The sequence below is a fragment of the Mixophyes fleayi genome, chromosome 8, assembly GCF_038048845.1.
Source record: "Mixophyes fleayi isolate aMixFle1 chromosome 8, aMixFle1.hap1, whole genome shotgun sequence".
NCBI classification, from domain to species: Eukaryota; Metazoa; Chordata; class Amphibia; order Anura; family Limnodynastidae; genus Mixophyes; species Mixophyes fleayi.
The window spans coordinates 116,436,592-116,450,113 of NC_134409.1; the positions used below are offsets into that span (position 1 = coordinate 116,436,592).

The 13,522-nt window shown below is 40.0% G+C and overlaps 1 protein-coding gene across 3 annotated transcripts in view; it reads right to left on the reverse strand.

The window, feature by feature from the left end:
- Window positions 1-13,522, reverse strand: part of ERC2 (ELKS/RAB6-interacting/CAST family member 2) — an 804,554-nt gene that overhangs the window by 512,371 nt on the left and 278,661 nt on the right. For 2 of the 3 annotated variants that reach the window (XM_075183253.1, XM_075183252.1), the window contains one exon: window positions 12,655-12,848. In XM_075183253.1, coding sequence (XP_075039354.1) covers window positions 12,655-12,848 — 194 coding nt within the window. Of the gene's footprint in view, window positions 1-12,648; window positions 12,849-13,522 lie in introns of all 3 variants that reach the window. The other variant, XM_075183254.1, reaches the window with a different exon arrangement.

Here is a 13,522-nt window from a genome sequence, read left to right on the forward strand (position 1 = left end):
TGGACTCTTTCTCTAAAAAACCCTCAACCTTCTGACATTGCTGAGAAACATGGCTCACACAATGAGACTCTGTTCCATAAGCAGCTTTTTCACAGGCTGGTCTCCACTTCAACCATACCTCCAGGCCTAGTAGCAGACAAGGTGGTGAGGATTGACTTCTCCTTTCTCCATAGTAGACATTCCCTGTTGTACCTACTATTCCATCTCTCACACTCCCATCTTTTAAAATACAACCCTTGTTATTTACGCTATTTATTTACATTCTCCTCTCTCTACCTTTCCCAGTTGACTGACTCTTCTACTCATTTTGATGGCCACTGCCTTGATCTTGTTTTCTTCAGACTTTATTCGGTTTCTGATTTCGTTAACACCCCTTTCCCTCTCTCAGACCATCACCCTATCACCTGCATGCTCTCCTCCACAAATTTAATTTCTTTGCACTTGAAATCAACAAGCCTTTTGCAGAACTGCAAAAATTTTAGTTCTATTCATTGTAAACAACTTTCCACCTATTTGCAACAACTTCTTTCCTCAATTCCTACATTGTACAGTCCTGATCTGACAGTACCACATCTTAATGAAACTCTAGCAATTGCATTTGATTGAGTGGCTCTAGTTACTCTTTCCTCTCAGCATCAACCAAGATCTCAACTATGGCATGTTAATAAAATGTACTGCCTTGGAAAAATCGCCCCCAAAAAAGAAAACCATTGGCATTTCTCATAACTTCCTCAAATATACTGCTATCTTCCACTACTATTGAAATGCTCTGGACACTGCCAAACAAATATAGTTTCAATCTCTCATCTCTGCTCTCTAATACATTTAAATTTATTCTCACTCCTCCCACACCAACCCCACCAAGCACACTTGCTGCCAAAGATCTGGATTCCTATTTCAAGAACAAAATTGACAAATCCGGCATGAAATGTTATCCTGTTCAGCAACTTGTGTAACGATACTGGTGGTATTACCTGAAGCCCAATAGCCGAGTAGATATCCAGAGAGTAGTCAGATGTTAGCCGGGTCGGTACGCAAGTGGGTAGTCAGACGTTTGCCGGGTCGCTACACAAGCGGGTAGTCAGACGTTTGCCGGGTCGCTACACAAGCAGGTAGTCACGGTTGCAAGGTAGAGTAGCAGGAGCTGAGCAAGCAGAATACTCAAGCATATGTCTGAACCAGGAAGTGCCATTTATAGGCCCAAACAGGAAACAGGATCCAAGATTGTTTCTCTTTGATTCCAAACTGACCAGCTTGGATAAGGGCAAATCTAAGGGCAAGTTTGCAAATACAGAGACCTCTAGTGGTCGGGTGTAAATGTCAAGGTAATTCCTTACAACTTGTTACATCACTTTCATGTATCTTCTGGCACCTTCTCTTCATTTGATCTACAAATTAAGATGAATTATCTACTCTCTTCTTTTCCTTCAACTCCAATACCTGTCCCCTTAATTCTTGTTCTCCAAAAAATCAATTGCTGTCCTCTAGCCTTAACTTATATCTATAATCTCTCTACTGGTAACTTTCCATCAGTATTCAAGCATGTGCTTATTCTACTCTGAAACAAAAAATATTAATTCTGACCTAAACAGATTACTGTTCCATCTCCCATGCCCTGGAAACCTCATGAGAGGCTTGCTAACGCTCAACCTCACACTCTTCCCTTCCTCACACAATTTATTCATCATCACCATTTATTTATATAGCGCCACTGATGTTGCAGCACTGTACAGAGAACTCATTCACATCAGTCCCTGCCCCATTGGAGCTTACAGTCTAAATTCCCTAACACACACACACTCAGGAGGGACAGACAGATGGACCGGACAGACTAGGGTCAATTTGATAGCAGCCAATTAACCTACTAGTATGTTTTTTTGGAGTGTAGGAGGAAACCGGAGCACCCGGAGGAAACCCATGCAAACACAGGGAGAACATACAAACTCCTCACAGATAAGGCCATGGTCAGGAATTGAACTCATGACCCCAGTGCTGTGAGGCAGAAGTGCTAACCACTATGTCACCGTGTTGCCCAATTTATTGGACTTTCTTTAGTCAGGCTCATGTTTCCAACACTCCACAGAGAATGCACTGGCCAATATGGTCAATGATTTGATCACTGCTAAATCTAAAGATACTTGTTATGCACAGGACCCCTCTTCTCCCTCTCTGGGGTCCGTCACACTACTTACCCAGTTTCAGGCATTGCCCGGTATTCCCTTCATCTCTGAAGCCACCTCTGTCTTGTTAGATGGCGCAATTTTGAATTCTTTTGGCATGCGCAATAGAGCGTATGTCTGTACTATTTATTAAATCTGGCCCCACATGATTTGCCTCCACATCTGCCTATTGCCTCCAGTATATATTGTTCCTCTGATAGTCAGAGTGTGAGAGTAGATTAAGTCTAGCATTTGACAGCTTATTCCTGGATTCCTCCTGTGTTCCCTGCATATTGCATCGCTGTGCTTATCAGTGTGTCTTGGTTATTCCACCCACGCCAGTGTGTTTTGGTTACTCCATCCACGCCAGTGTGTCCTGGTCATTCCACCCATACCAGTGTGTCCTTGTCATTCCACACATACCAGTGAGTCCTAGTCATTCCACCCATACCAGTGTGTCCTGGCTATTCCATCCACGCCAGTGTGTCCTGGTCATTCCACCCATACAAATGTGTCCTAGTTATTCCACCCATACCAGTGTGTCCTGGTTATTCCACCCATACCAGTGTGTCCTGGTTATTCCATCCACGTCAGTGTGCCTTGGTTATTCCATCCACACAAATGTGTCCTGGTTATTCCATCCACGTCAGTGTGCCCTGGTTATTCCATCCACACAATGTGTCCTGGTTATTCCATCTATACCAGTGTGTCCTAGTTATTCTATCTACGTCAGTGTCCTCTGGTTATTCCACCCATGCCAGTGTGTCCTGGTTATTCAACCAACGCCAGCATCTCCTGGTTATTCTGTCCAAGCCAGTGTGTCCTGATTATTCCACCCATACCAGTGTGTCCTGGTTATTCTATCCATGCCAGCGTATTCTGGTTATTCTATCCACGCAAATGTATCCTGGTTACTCCATCTATACCAACATGTCCTGGTTATTCTATCCACGCCAGTGTGCCCTGGTTATACTATCCATGCCAGTGTGTGCTGGTTATTTCACCAATGCCAGTGTGTCCTGGGTATTCCACCTATGCCAGTGCACACTGGTTATTCTATTCACGCCAGTGTTTCCTGGTTATTCCACCCATGCCAATGTGTTCTGGATATTCCATCCATACCAGTGTGCTCTGGTTATTCTATCCACACCAGTGTGCTCTGGTTATTCCATCCACACCAGTGAGCTCTGGTTACACCAACCACACCAGTGTGTCCTGGTAATTCCATCCATACCAGAGTGTACTGACTATTCACTTCACCGTGTATTCCACATTATTCTCACTTGTTCCCTACCGCATGCCAGTCACGTCCAATACCTTCTCTGAGAGTCAAGTCTTGAGAGGGGATAGCAGCCAGGCCAATACGTCCTTGTTGGGGTCCCTGGTGAACACCTATCCTTTGTTAGACCTGCGTCTCCACTGTCAGTAGTTCCAAATCGGACTGCGAGTTGAATCCCCAAAAGTTGCTATGTGATTCCTGACAGTACTATTCTCTCCTATTTTTGCTGGACCTTTTTGTTGAATTTGTCACTGTTGCCCATTCACTTCTCAATGAAATGCTGCATTCCCTAGGTCTTCAGGACATTGTCCTATTCTGGGGCCTGATTCATTATGGATCTTAACTTCAGAAACTTCTTATTTCAGTCTCCTGGACAAAACCATGTTACAATGCAAGGGGCAGAGCCGGATTTAGAACTCATGGGGCCTTAGGCAAGATATTGGTTGGGCCACCCCCCCCCCCCTCCCTGAAACAAACCATAGCACTATGTTTTTTTTAGCATAACATATACTCCTATAGCTGAGTAGAAGGAAAGCTATGTGCCTCCACGCAGGTGTGGTCATATCATTTGGGGCATAGCTTGCATCGTTGGGGGCATACCTAGTAGCAACAACCAACGTTACTAGTAACAACCTAGCAGTTGTCACTTTTGTCCCTCCATCATCACACTGTGCCCCTTCATTGTTACTTTTGCCCCTTCACAATATCATATGTGCCCCTTCCAGCGCTAATAGACAGTGAAATAATTGAGTACAATATGTATATGACAAACCTACTAGGCTTTACTTATTATAAAATCCCATTACAGGAAAACAAATGTGAATGCCAAGATATAAATAAAAACAAAATCAATTGTAGATGCCAAGATACAAATGAATAATCACTGTCAGAATAAACAATAAACACAAAGGTGCACAAGATGGGTTGGCACAAAAAATATGGAAATTGGAAAGAAAAAAGAAAGAAATAAGAAATAGAAAAAAAAGAACTGTCCTGAATCACTGAAAAATTGGTTGCATCTAAATGTTTATATCCAGAATAGGAAGATGAGTACTTGCGGTGTTGCTGAGCCCAAATGTCAGATCCTCATGTTGGATGTCTCAGATGAAGGGTGGCTGATCCGTGTGCTGCAAAGCGAAAATTCTGCTCTCCAACAGGAAATAGGAAGTAGTATATGTGTTCCACGGTGGAACACACGCTACGTCTGGTTTCCGAATAATGTCCTGACCAGGCTCGTCTCGTCACTTCTGTGACTTTTTCAATATTTTTTTTCATTGCTGGCTCCCCCACCACCCGCTGGGCCCCCTGGGTCCGCTGGGCCCTAAGCAAGTGCCTAGGTTGCCTAGTGGTAAATCCGGCCCTGGCAAGGGGTGCAAATTACGTTTTGCACATAAGTTAAATACTGACTGTTTTTTCATGTTTTTTCCCTGTATGGTCTACTGTGTACGGCGCTGAGGAAATCTTGTGGTGCCTTATAAAGAAAAGATAATAATAATAATAATATAGTCTAACTAAGCATTTTTACAATTGCAATCTGGCTGGACTAACATGCAGCGCTTAACCTTGTGTATCAAACTCTATTTTCCTTCTATCGTACCTCGTCATCTGTTTGTTAATACCCAATCGCGTTGCAGAGAATGCTGGCGCTATATAAGTAAATATTAATTATTATAATACTACAAGACGCTGCACCTCTCGCTGTCCATTTACCCCCAACTTCCAGCAAATGCAAATACAAACATTGACAATTTGATTGGCCTCTAACCCTATAAATAAAACTATTGACTTAGTCTCCTTTAATACTTTTGCAAGATCCATACATGGGACAATATTAGCATTATTATTATTATTATTATTATTATTATCATGTATGACAAATCGTGTTCTTCAATACTAGCAATCGGGATGAAAGTTAAGACAATAGCCTTATAAACAATCTTTGTAAAATCAGCACCAGGAATTCGCTCTAGTCATCCATAAATCATGAAAGTTTAGTCTCTGTGAAGCTGTGTGAATGTGAAATTTAGTTCAAGGTAAGGTACACAACAAATTAAAATAATTTCTTTTATTTAGCTTAATTAGAATTAGTTTTTATATGCTGAATATGTGCCGGAACACCAGACATTCATCATATGATTCTTAACTCAGCTTTACAGCCTACAATACATCAAAGGTGTCCTTATGATGTGAATATTTGTACAACGCAAAAAAGATCAATATGACAGATTGTGTGAGTTTATAATGGAAGTTTTACACAACAACCCCCCGGACGTCTGCAATCTCTGCAAGTTTCCGTGTAAAGACACAGTAAATAACCTTATCCATCTCTCTTCCAGATTGCTGTCAGGAGAGGTGTTTAATCAGACCAAGAATGCATTCTGCACATAAACACAACGTTAATGTGACTTTAAATACAACAAGACAATAACAAATGGGAAGATTGCATAGCGCGGACTTGTATCCTGTTTAATAGCTGCAGTTCAAAGCTAATGTAACGGCAGATTGCACACAACACGTTAGATACTATTTATTATTCCCTGGTTGAGTTAAACTACCCACCACATGCTCCATCATGCTCAGCAGATATCTATATATAGCAAACTTACACATCTTAGAGACATTCTTCTCTCAGACAAATGCGTCAAGAACAATGGCGCCGCAAAGCCAATTCCCGTAATGAAGAAAAGATAGTGCTAAATATTTACAGTATATACACATGGAAAACAGCTCACGTTACTCTTTGATTGTACAGAGATGGATGAGTTTGTATATTGGCGGGTTCTATGTACAGGTGTGCACTGTAGGGCTAAACAGCAGTAATAACCTTTAAGATACAAAAGAGACAAAACGGTTATGGATGTAATATACGAGTTCTTTTACCAATCTGAACAATAAGGAAAATTTAAAAAAAAATCCCTGTAAACTATTCAATCTCCGTTTTAACAGCCTTCTGAGCAATCCGACCAAAGCATTAATAGATGAAGAAGGGGGGGCAGACAATTATGGCCCTCAAAATCTTTTTTCGCATCTCCTGATTGTTAGATATGCATTTCATCCTACTGGGAAGCAAAGCTTCTGAGGTCTCCAAAAAATAATACACTCCCATAACAGAGGCACAATTACATTGGACTCCCATAACAATGGCACACTGACACTCAGGTTCCCATAACAATGGCACACTGACACTCAGGTTCCCATAACAATGGCACACTGACACTCAGGTTCCCATAACAATGGCACACTGACACTCAGGTTCCCATAACAATGGCACACTGACACTCAGGTTCCCATAACAATGGCACACTGACACCAAAGCTCCCATAACAATGACACACTGAAACTTAGAATCCCACAACAATGACACACTGATATTTAGGATCCTAGCTCTAAAAGAGGCTGAGCACCACTGCTTTATATATAATAAAAAGATTTAAGATGATACATTAAATCATCAAATAGCTTCCTGACAAGCACATGGGGAAAATAACTAACACATTTAAATAGAAGGTAAGAATATACATGTTTATTTCTCCCTAAATAAATAAGGAAATTGGTTAGTGTATTGTAACACACGTGAGAGGCACATCTGAATGTCGCTTCCCATACAAAGGATACATACTGCTCACCTCAGGGCAAATTTCTGCAATCAGACACTACTGGCATTAGATGAACTAAACTGTATCAATGTATCTACTGTATATATAAAAACACAAGGGTTTAGTTGTGTTCTATGCAATATTGTCCTCTCAGAAGCACCACAGACCTTATATCTACAGGCATCACCTGATCCACGGCTTGGAAATGAGCTAACAAACAATTATAAAGGGGTTGTATACCTTTATACAACTTCTGCAAGTTAGGGACCAACAATGTATCCCTCCCCAGGGGCTCCAACCCCAGCCCCTCACTATTACCACGCTACGTCCTGACAGTGGGTAAAGAGTGATGCCAGAACCATCCTATTCTACGTTGGGCAGTGTGGACCTTAAATAGTTAGATTATCAAACCTGTCCATTCGTAAACCACAGACACTATTTACATACTGAGTGTAGGCTTGAATGTCCTGTCCAGTTGTTACTGATGGCACTCTCCTTATCCAGCAGCTGATGGCGCTGCCAGTGAACACCCGTTGACTGGTAACAGTGGGAATTCCAGAGAGAGGACCTTACCGAAAAGGTATATGAGGGAGCACTGCCCAACACCTGTTACAAATCCCCATGAAGTCCCGAAGAAATAAACAAGATATAAAGGATGGAACGGAAACGTGGTTTTGAGTGCACTGTATATTTCCCAGACTCCTCTTGGTTTCCTTACAAGCTTCAGTTATGACACTAAACTAAGTTGCTGAGCTACAAATTCTTCCATCTGAAGTCAGCGGCCTCAAGAATTAGGATCGGAGAGAGACACAAATGTTTCCCAGTAAATACTATGGCAATGCTCAGAACTAGTACATAATTAATCACAAAATAGTTGCTAATAATGAAGAACAACATAAGGAATAAAAACGGATTATATATGTCAACCGTGTAATTTAAAAAACAACAACTTGGTTTACAATAAAAAGAATCGGTAAGAAGTACTAGAAGAAAGTGATGTCAAACCTGTATATTATAAACTAACATTAGCTATTAATGTATTATGTGTGCATTAAATACCTTTCTATTTCTTGATCAATCTATGAACATAGTTATCTAAATAATAAAATGATGCTTTAACATTGTATCACCATTTCCAGGTATTTATAAATCTATTTTCTCTTTTTGGTCAAGAGTCATACGTTATTAAATAACGCTGAATAAAATCATAATAAAGCACATAAGAAGGAGACAGTTACTATAAATAGACTACATAAAGGTACAGGCTATGGGATATCGGTATAGAAATGAATGAGGTGCTTCCATAGTCAGCATACAATGGCAACTTATACATGCAAAGCGAATGTTAAGCTTATGGAGTACAATGCATTTCACAGTGACAGACTGTACTCTTCAAAACTTCACATCCAGATTTTGCTGTTACTCTTTATTTGCTCACTTTTTAACATTTTAAACATTAGCATATTTGCAAATGCAAAGCGACATTAACTTATAGTCCATAAACCCTTAATTTCACAACTTTATGTTATGCACTGAAAACAACTGTTGCTGTCATACACACAAGGATCAGAAGAGACTTTGAAGTGCAATTCAAGAAACATCAGAGAGATATACACGGACATTTATTAAAGGTACAGGAGAACATTTGCATGTTAACATGCTAAATTGTATCTAAAGGGCCATTTAGGACAGGACAGTGTAGTGCTAATATCTAATGAGCCCCAAGCCAACAACAACTTTTGTTTTTTTGCTACAAGCAGAAAGATATATATTGCTCTGGATATGTATAACAATCTTCTTGCAATAGTGCACTGGTCTAAGCACCACAATCACAAGTACAAGATTTCATTATGCACAAAAAAAACTGAAGTGACCTATAATGAGCAAAAGATAGGACATGAAGACAGCACCTGTCATCCAAAGGCCATGTATCTATACCACCTGGAAGGTCAAATTAACCACTGTATTCCTTCAGCGTGTGCCATTGGCCCGTTCTTGGTGCACCAGATAAAGCAAACACATAATCCCATGCAAGTAAACCAATGTATTAGGAAAATCCACATGACACTTAGGAATTCAGTTTGCCGCTATACGTCTCTGGAACAGTCCACGGAGACACATCGCTAAGGAGATTTTACTAAAATCTCCGCTCATTTTCCCTCACGTCTCATAGACAGGCGAGGGAAAATGAGCCGAGATTTTAGTACCGTATTAGCCGGCAAGGTGCGCAGCCGGACATGGAGGAGATGTCCGGTGGAAAGCTGAATCTGCCCCTTAAAGTCAGCTCCCATGTTCCCTTACTTTTATTCTATTTCTTTGCCAACTACCTGTAGTTGGGGATAAACAAAACTCTAAGGGGTAGATCTAGCAAACCTTCTAGATAAATGATAGAGAGAATCTGATTGGTTGCTGTGGGCAACACCTCCACTCTTCCTTATTAGAAGGTTTTGATAAACCTACTCCAAAAAGTTCGACTGTACGGAAGTGCAAAGGGGTATGATTAAAGATTACATTGCACACTTAGGTGTATGTGTGCTCAGAGGACATAAGTAGAGGAATTGGCACTAAGTTCTAACTTAAGATGTGAACTCTAGTCATTGATTACCTGTTATATGTGCACTAATGAATCAGAGAGAGATGTAACAATGTTCTGTGATTAGGAGATGACTGATAGAAGTTCCTCGAATACACTCTTACACTGGGATGAATTTCTATAGCATTATATAGCAGATTGATTTTTACACAGTAATTTAATTAATGCATTAAATCTACGTGCAGTCTACTGGAGAAACAAAGTCTGAAACAAAAAAAATAGGACATCTTTGCCTGCTTTAAATGTCCAAAAGTATCATCACATGGAACACTATAAAGTGAAGCATTACGTTTTATTTTTAATTTCATATGAGTTGTAGTATATATGACAGAAAAGAATGACACTGTAGCAATAACTGATCAGTAATAAGAAATGTAAGAACTGAGAATATGTAATGTCTGTAATAATTTCAGATGTAATGCGTTAAAATAAAGGTTTGCCAATACTGCGGGCTTCTTAGAATGCCTTGCAAAATATATCAGTATAAGTATGTCAAGTGGAATTAGTAACGGGACGATGCACTGCACATTTTAAAAAGTGTTTGAAAACATTGTGATGTTAAACGAGCAAAGGTGCTGAAAACCAATTATTAAAATTCTGGGTAAGGCAAATAAAAGAATAATAATCTATATGCATTCCAGGAAAAAAATGAAAAGCATTCTGAGTCTCACAAGCTTCGAAAAATGTTATTATTGCAATCACCGTAAAAATCAGCAAAGCACGGCACTAAGATTCAATTCCTTTGTGCTCTAAGGTCAAGAGGCATGGGTATACTGTAGAAAGATTTGTATTTACAGTAGGAGACGTATAAATTTCTTTAGAGGGACCAAAATATTTCTAAAATAAGCTGATCGAAATGATAGAGAAATAGAATAACATGAAAAGTGGAATAATTAATAAAATATGCAGGGTGTGTAGATGTGTACATGTACGTATAATTCCACAGTTGCTTATTCTCCCGGGAAGGTCCGGGAGACCCCCGCATTAGGGGGAGACCTCCCAAACTCCAGAATGAGAGGGCTTATCTGATGCAAAGTGGGTGGGGACATGTGAATTACGTCACAAAGCCCCACCCATGTCAGCAAGCATTGAGTGGCAGGATCATGATGACGTGATTGCCCCGCCCACCTCCTCTTTTCCCACCTGGGGGTAAATGTATCAAGCTGAGAGTTTTCTGGCGGGTTTGAAAGACCAATCAGATTCTAGCTATCATTTATTTAGTACATTCTACAAAATGATAGCTAGAATCTGATTGGTTGCTATAGGCAACATCTCCACTTGATACATTTACCCCCTGGCCTCTTATAGAAGCGACATAGGAAACAAAGGCATGTATCCAGTGACCGTTATGACTTACAAAATCACAAGAAACAGTTGTTGAGTGGGAGTAACTTGTGCCATAGGAAAATATTAGGAAACCCTGGGTGGGAGCGAGAGTGTAAGTGGGTTTGAGAGGGGGCAAAATTAAATTTAGGGGGTTTAGGAGCTTGTAAAACTGTGTGAGAAGGATGTCCTAATAATTTGGGAAGTGGTATTCCAGAAATAGATCCAGATAATGCACAAAGTAATTGTTATTGCTGCTGTCAGATGCAAACAGAAATGTTACCATGCATCTTACATTCAATATCTGTAGGGCCATTTCCCATGCAATCACTTAATGCAAGAAAAATATCAGACAAATTACTCACCCGTAGCTGAAAAATCCCAACAAATAAAAAAAAATGAAACAGGAATTTATTATTTGGATACACATATATATATTGCAACTGTACATTGTGCAAAAAACAAATGAGCTATGAACAGTTTTATTCAATGAGGCCACACAAATATAGAGACCAAAGATCCTGTCTGATATAAGACTATGGGCTAGATTTACTAAGCTGCGGGTTTGAAAAAGTGGGGATGTTGCCTATAGCAACCAATCAGATTCTAGCTTTCATTTATTTAGTACCTTCTACAAAATGACAGCTAGAATCTGATTGGTTGCTATAGGCAACATCCCCACTTTTTCAAACCCGCAGCTTAGTAAATCTAGCCCTATGTCTGTTTCAAGTTCTGCATTTGTGTACTGTGCATGCGCATCAAGCATGCGTAGGCTTAATCCTGCAGAGGTGGAACAGGACAGGTAGGTGTAGACCAAGAAGGGCATGATCACTTAATTAATTAGACAAGGACACCTCTGCAATTTGCACCTTTTAGGTGCTGGATAGGCACTAATGATGACAATGACTATCACCAGCACTATCTAGCTACTTCTGATTGGCTGATTTGGCATTGACTCCTCCAGCTGATAGTACTTAATTTATCAGCGTGATGACTATAATATGTGAATACGTGGCCATTTATACACACTACTTAACTGACATCTCTATTTGCAGTAAAGAAGATTCCAATTTGATTTGCAAAGAGGAGAACAACAGATGTTTGCATTTCATTTAATTTCTATTTGTAATAATGTTTGCATTTAATTACATTTAATATTGAAAATGTGACTTTCACACTTTTCTTTGAATAAAACATTTTCTCAATGATCAATATTTATTTTTTTAAAAATTAATATTTGAATCAATATTTTTTCAATTATTATTTCTTTTAACAGTGGAACTGTAAGCGCAGGTCTGGGCTTTAATTCTCACTTCACGTGCATAAACCAGCCGGGTCACGTGAACGCACATCCCCTGGCACCAGCCTGGCAAAGCGGTAAGTCAATCCTTACTGCTGAAGAGTAGGATCGCTGAGGCCGTTGAGTATGGCTTAGCTGCTCCGATCATGTTTTATTGATAAATTACGGCCAAAAGTGATAAACAAAAAAATCAGCCTTGTCAGCACATATTGATAAAGGGGCGCTAAGTGGTGTGTTGCTATAGAAACAGTTTGTTTTCACCATACTGTATTTCTCTATAACAGTGCATAGTACACATTATATTTCCTGCTATTGTTCTGCGTGCAGTGTAGTGGAGATTGAGTGTCAGTAACGTCAGCGTGACTTCAGAATATAAATGAAAATTCAGCAGAAGGAACAAATACCTTTCCAGCTCTGCGATTTGCTTGTCTTTATCATTTTTCTCATTTTCCACCTCTTTCAGGATCTGCAGGAGCCGGTCCACCTCGGCCTGTGCTTTACTGCACTCCTCCCTGTAGTAAGAAACTTCTTTGTCCATTTGCTTAAGTCTGTCAGTGAGTTCTGGATTCAAGCGGGCCTCCTCTTCAGCTTCGTGGGCCTTTAAGAGAGCAAAAAAGGTTTTAGCGTTGGACACAGGCGAAAAAGGGATTAGACATCAAACGCGTGAGGGAAATGAGATTAACTGTAATAAACTAGAATGAAGGCAGGAAGTACTAGGGTTAATTTTATGTTGAATTTGAATTCATGTTCTTCCTGCACTCCTATAATGATTGCTTACAGGGGCATGTATTGTTGTAGACATTGTTAAATTGATTATTGTTAAAAAATTACAGTACACAAGTACTGGGCAGCTTTATTTTCACACTGTGATTTAGAGTTCAACGAGGTCAATTCTACCCCCAAACTCTAAATCTGTCCGTACATTTGAAATTTCTGCTGCCCCCTGCAGCGCAACATGGTTTCCTAACTCTAAATTAGGACCTATGTGCGCTCCTGACATTAATCAGAGACATTATTTGATCTGCTCAGAATAGATGTCCTGGGTCACAGAAAATTCTTCCTTCTTAAACACTGCAGCTTTAGAGCTATTTTGTTTATAAATATCAATCAGAATTTTATCAAGTTAACAATGTCAACACTATAGTTCCCCTTTAAATACATTTATAATAATCCAAATTTGAATCTGCACAACCACCTTAGAGAGAGTGGAGCATTATTGCTCCGCCCCCTTCCCCCAAAGCCCAGACAGCCCCTTTTCCCCAGGGCTCATTG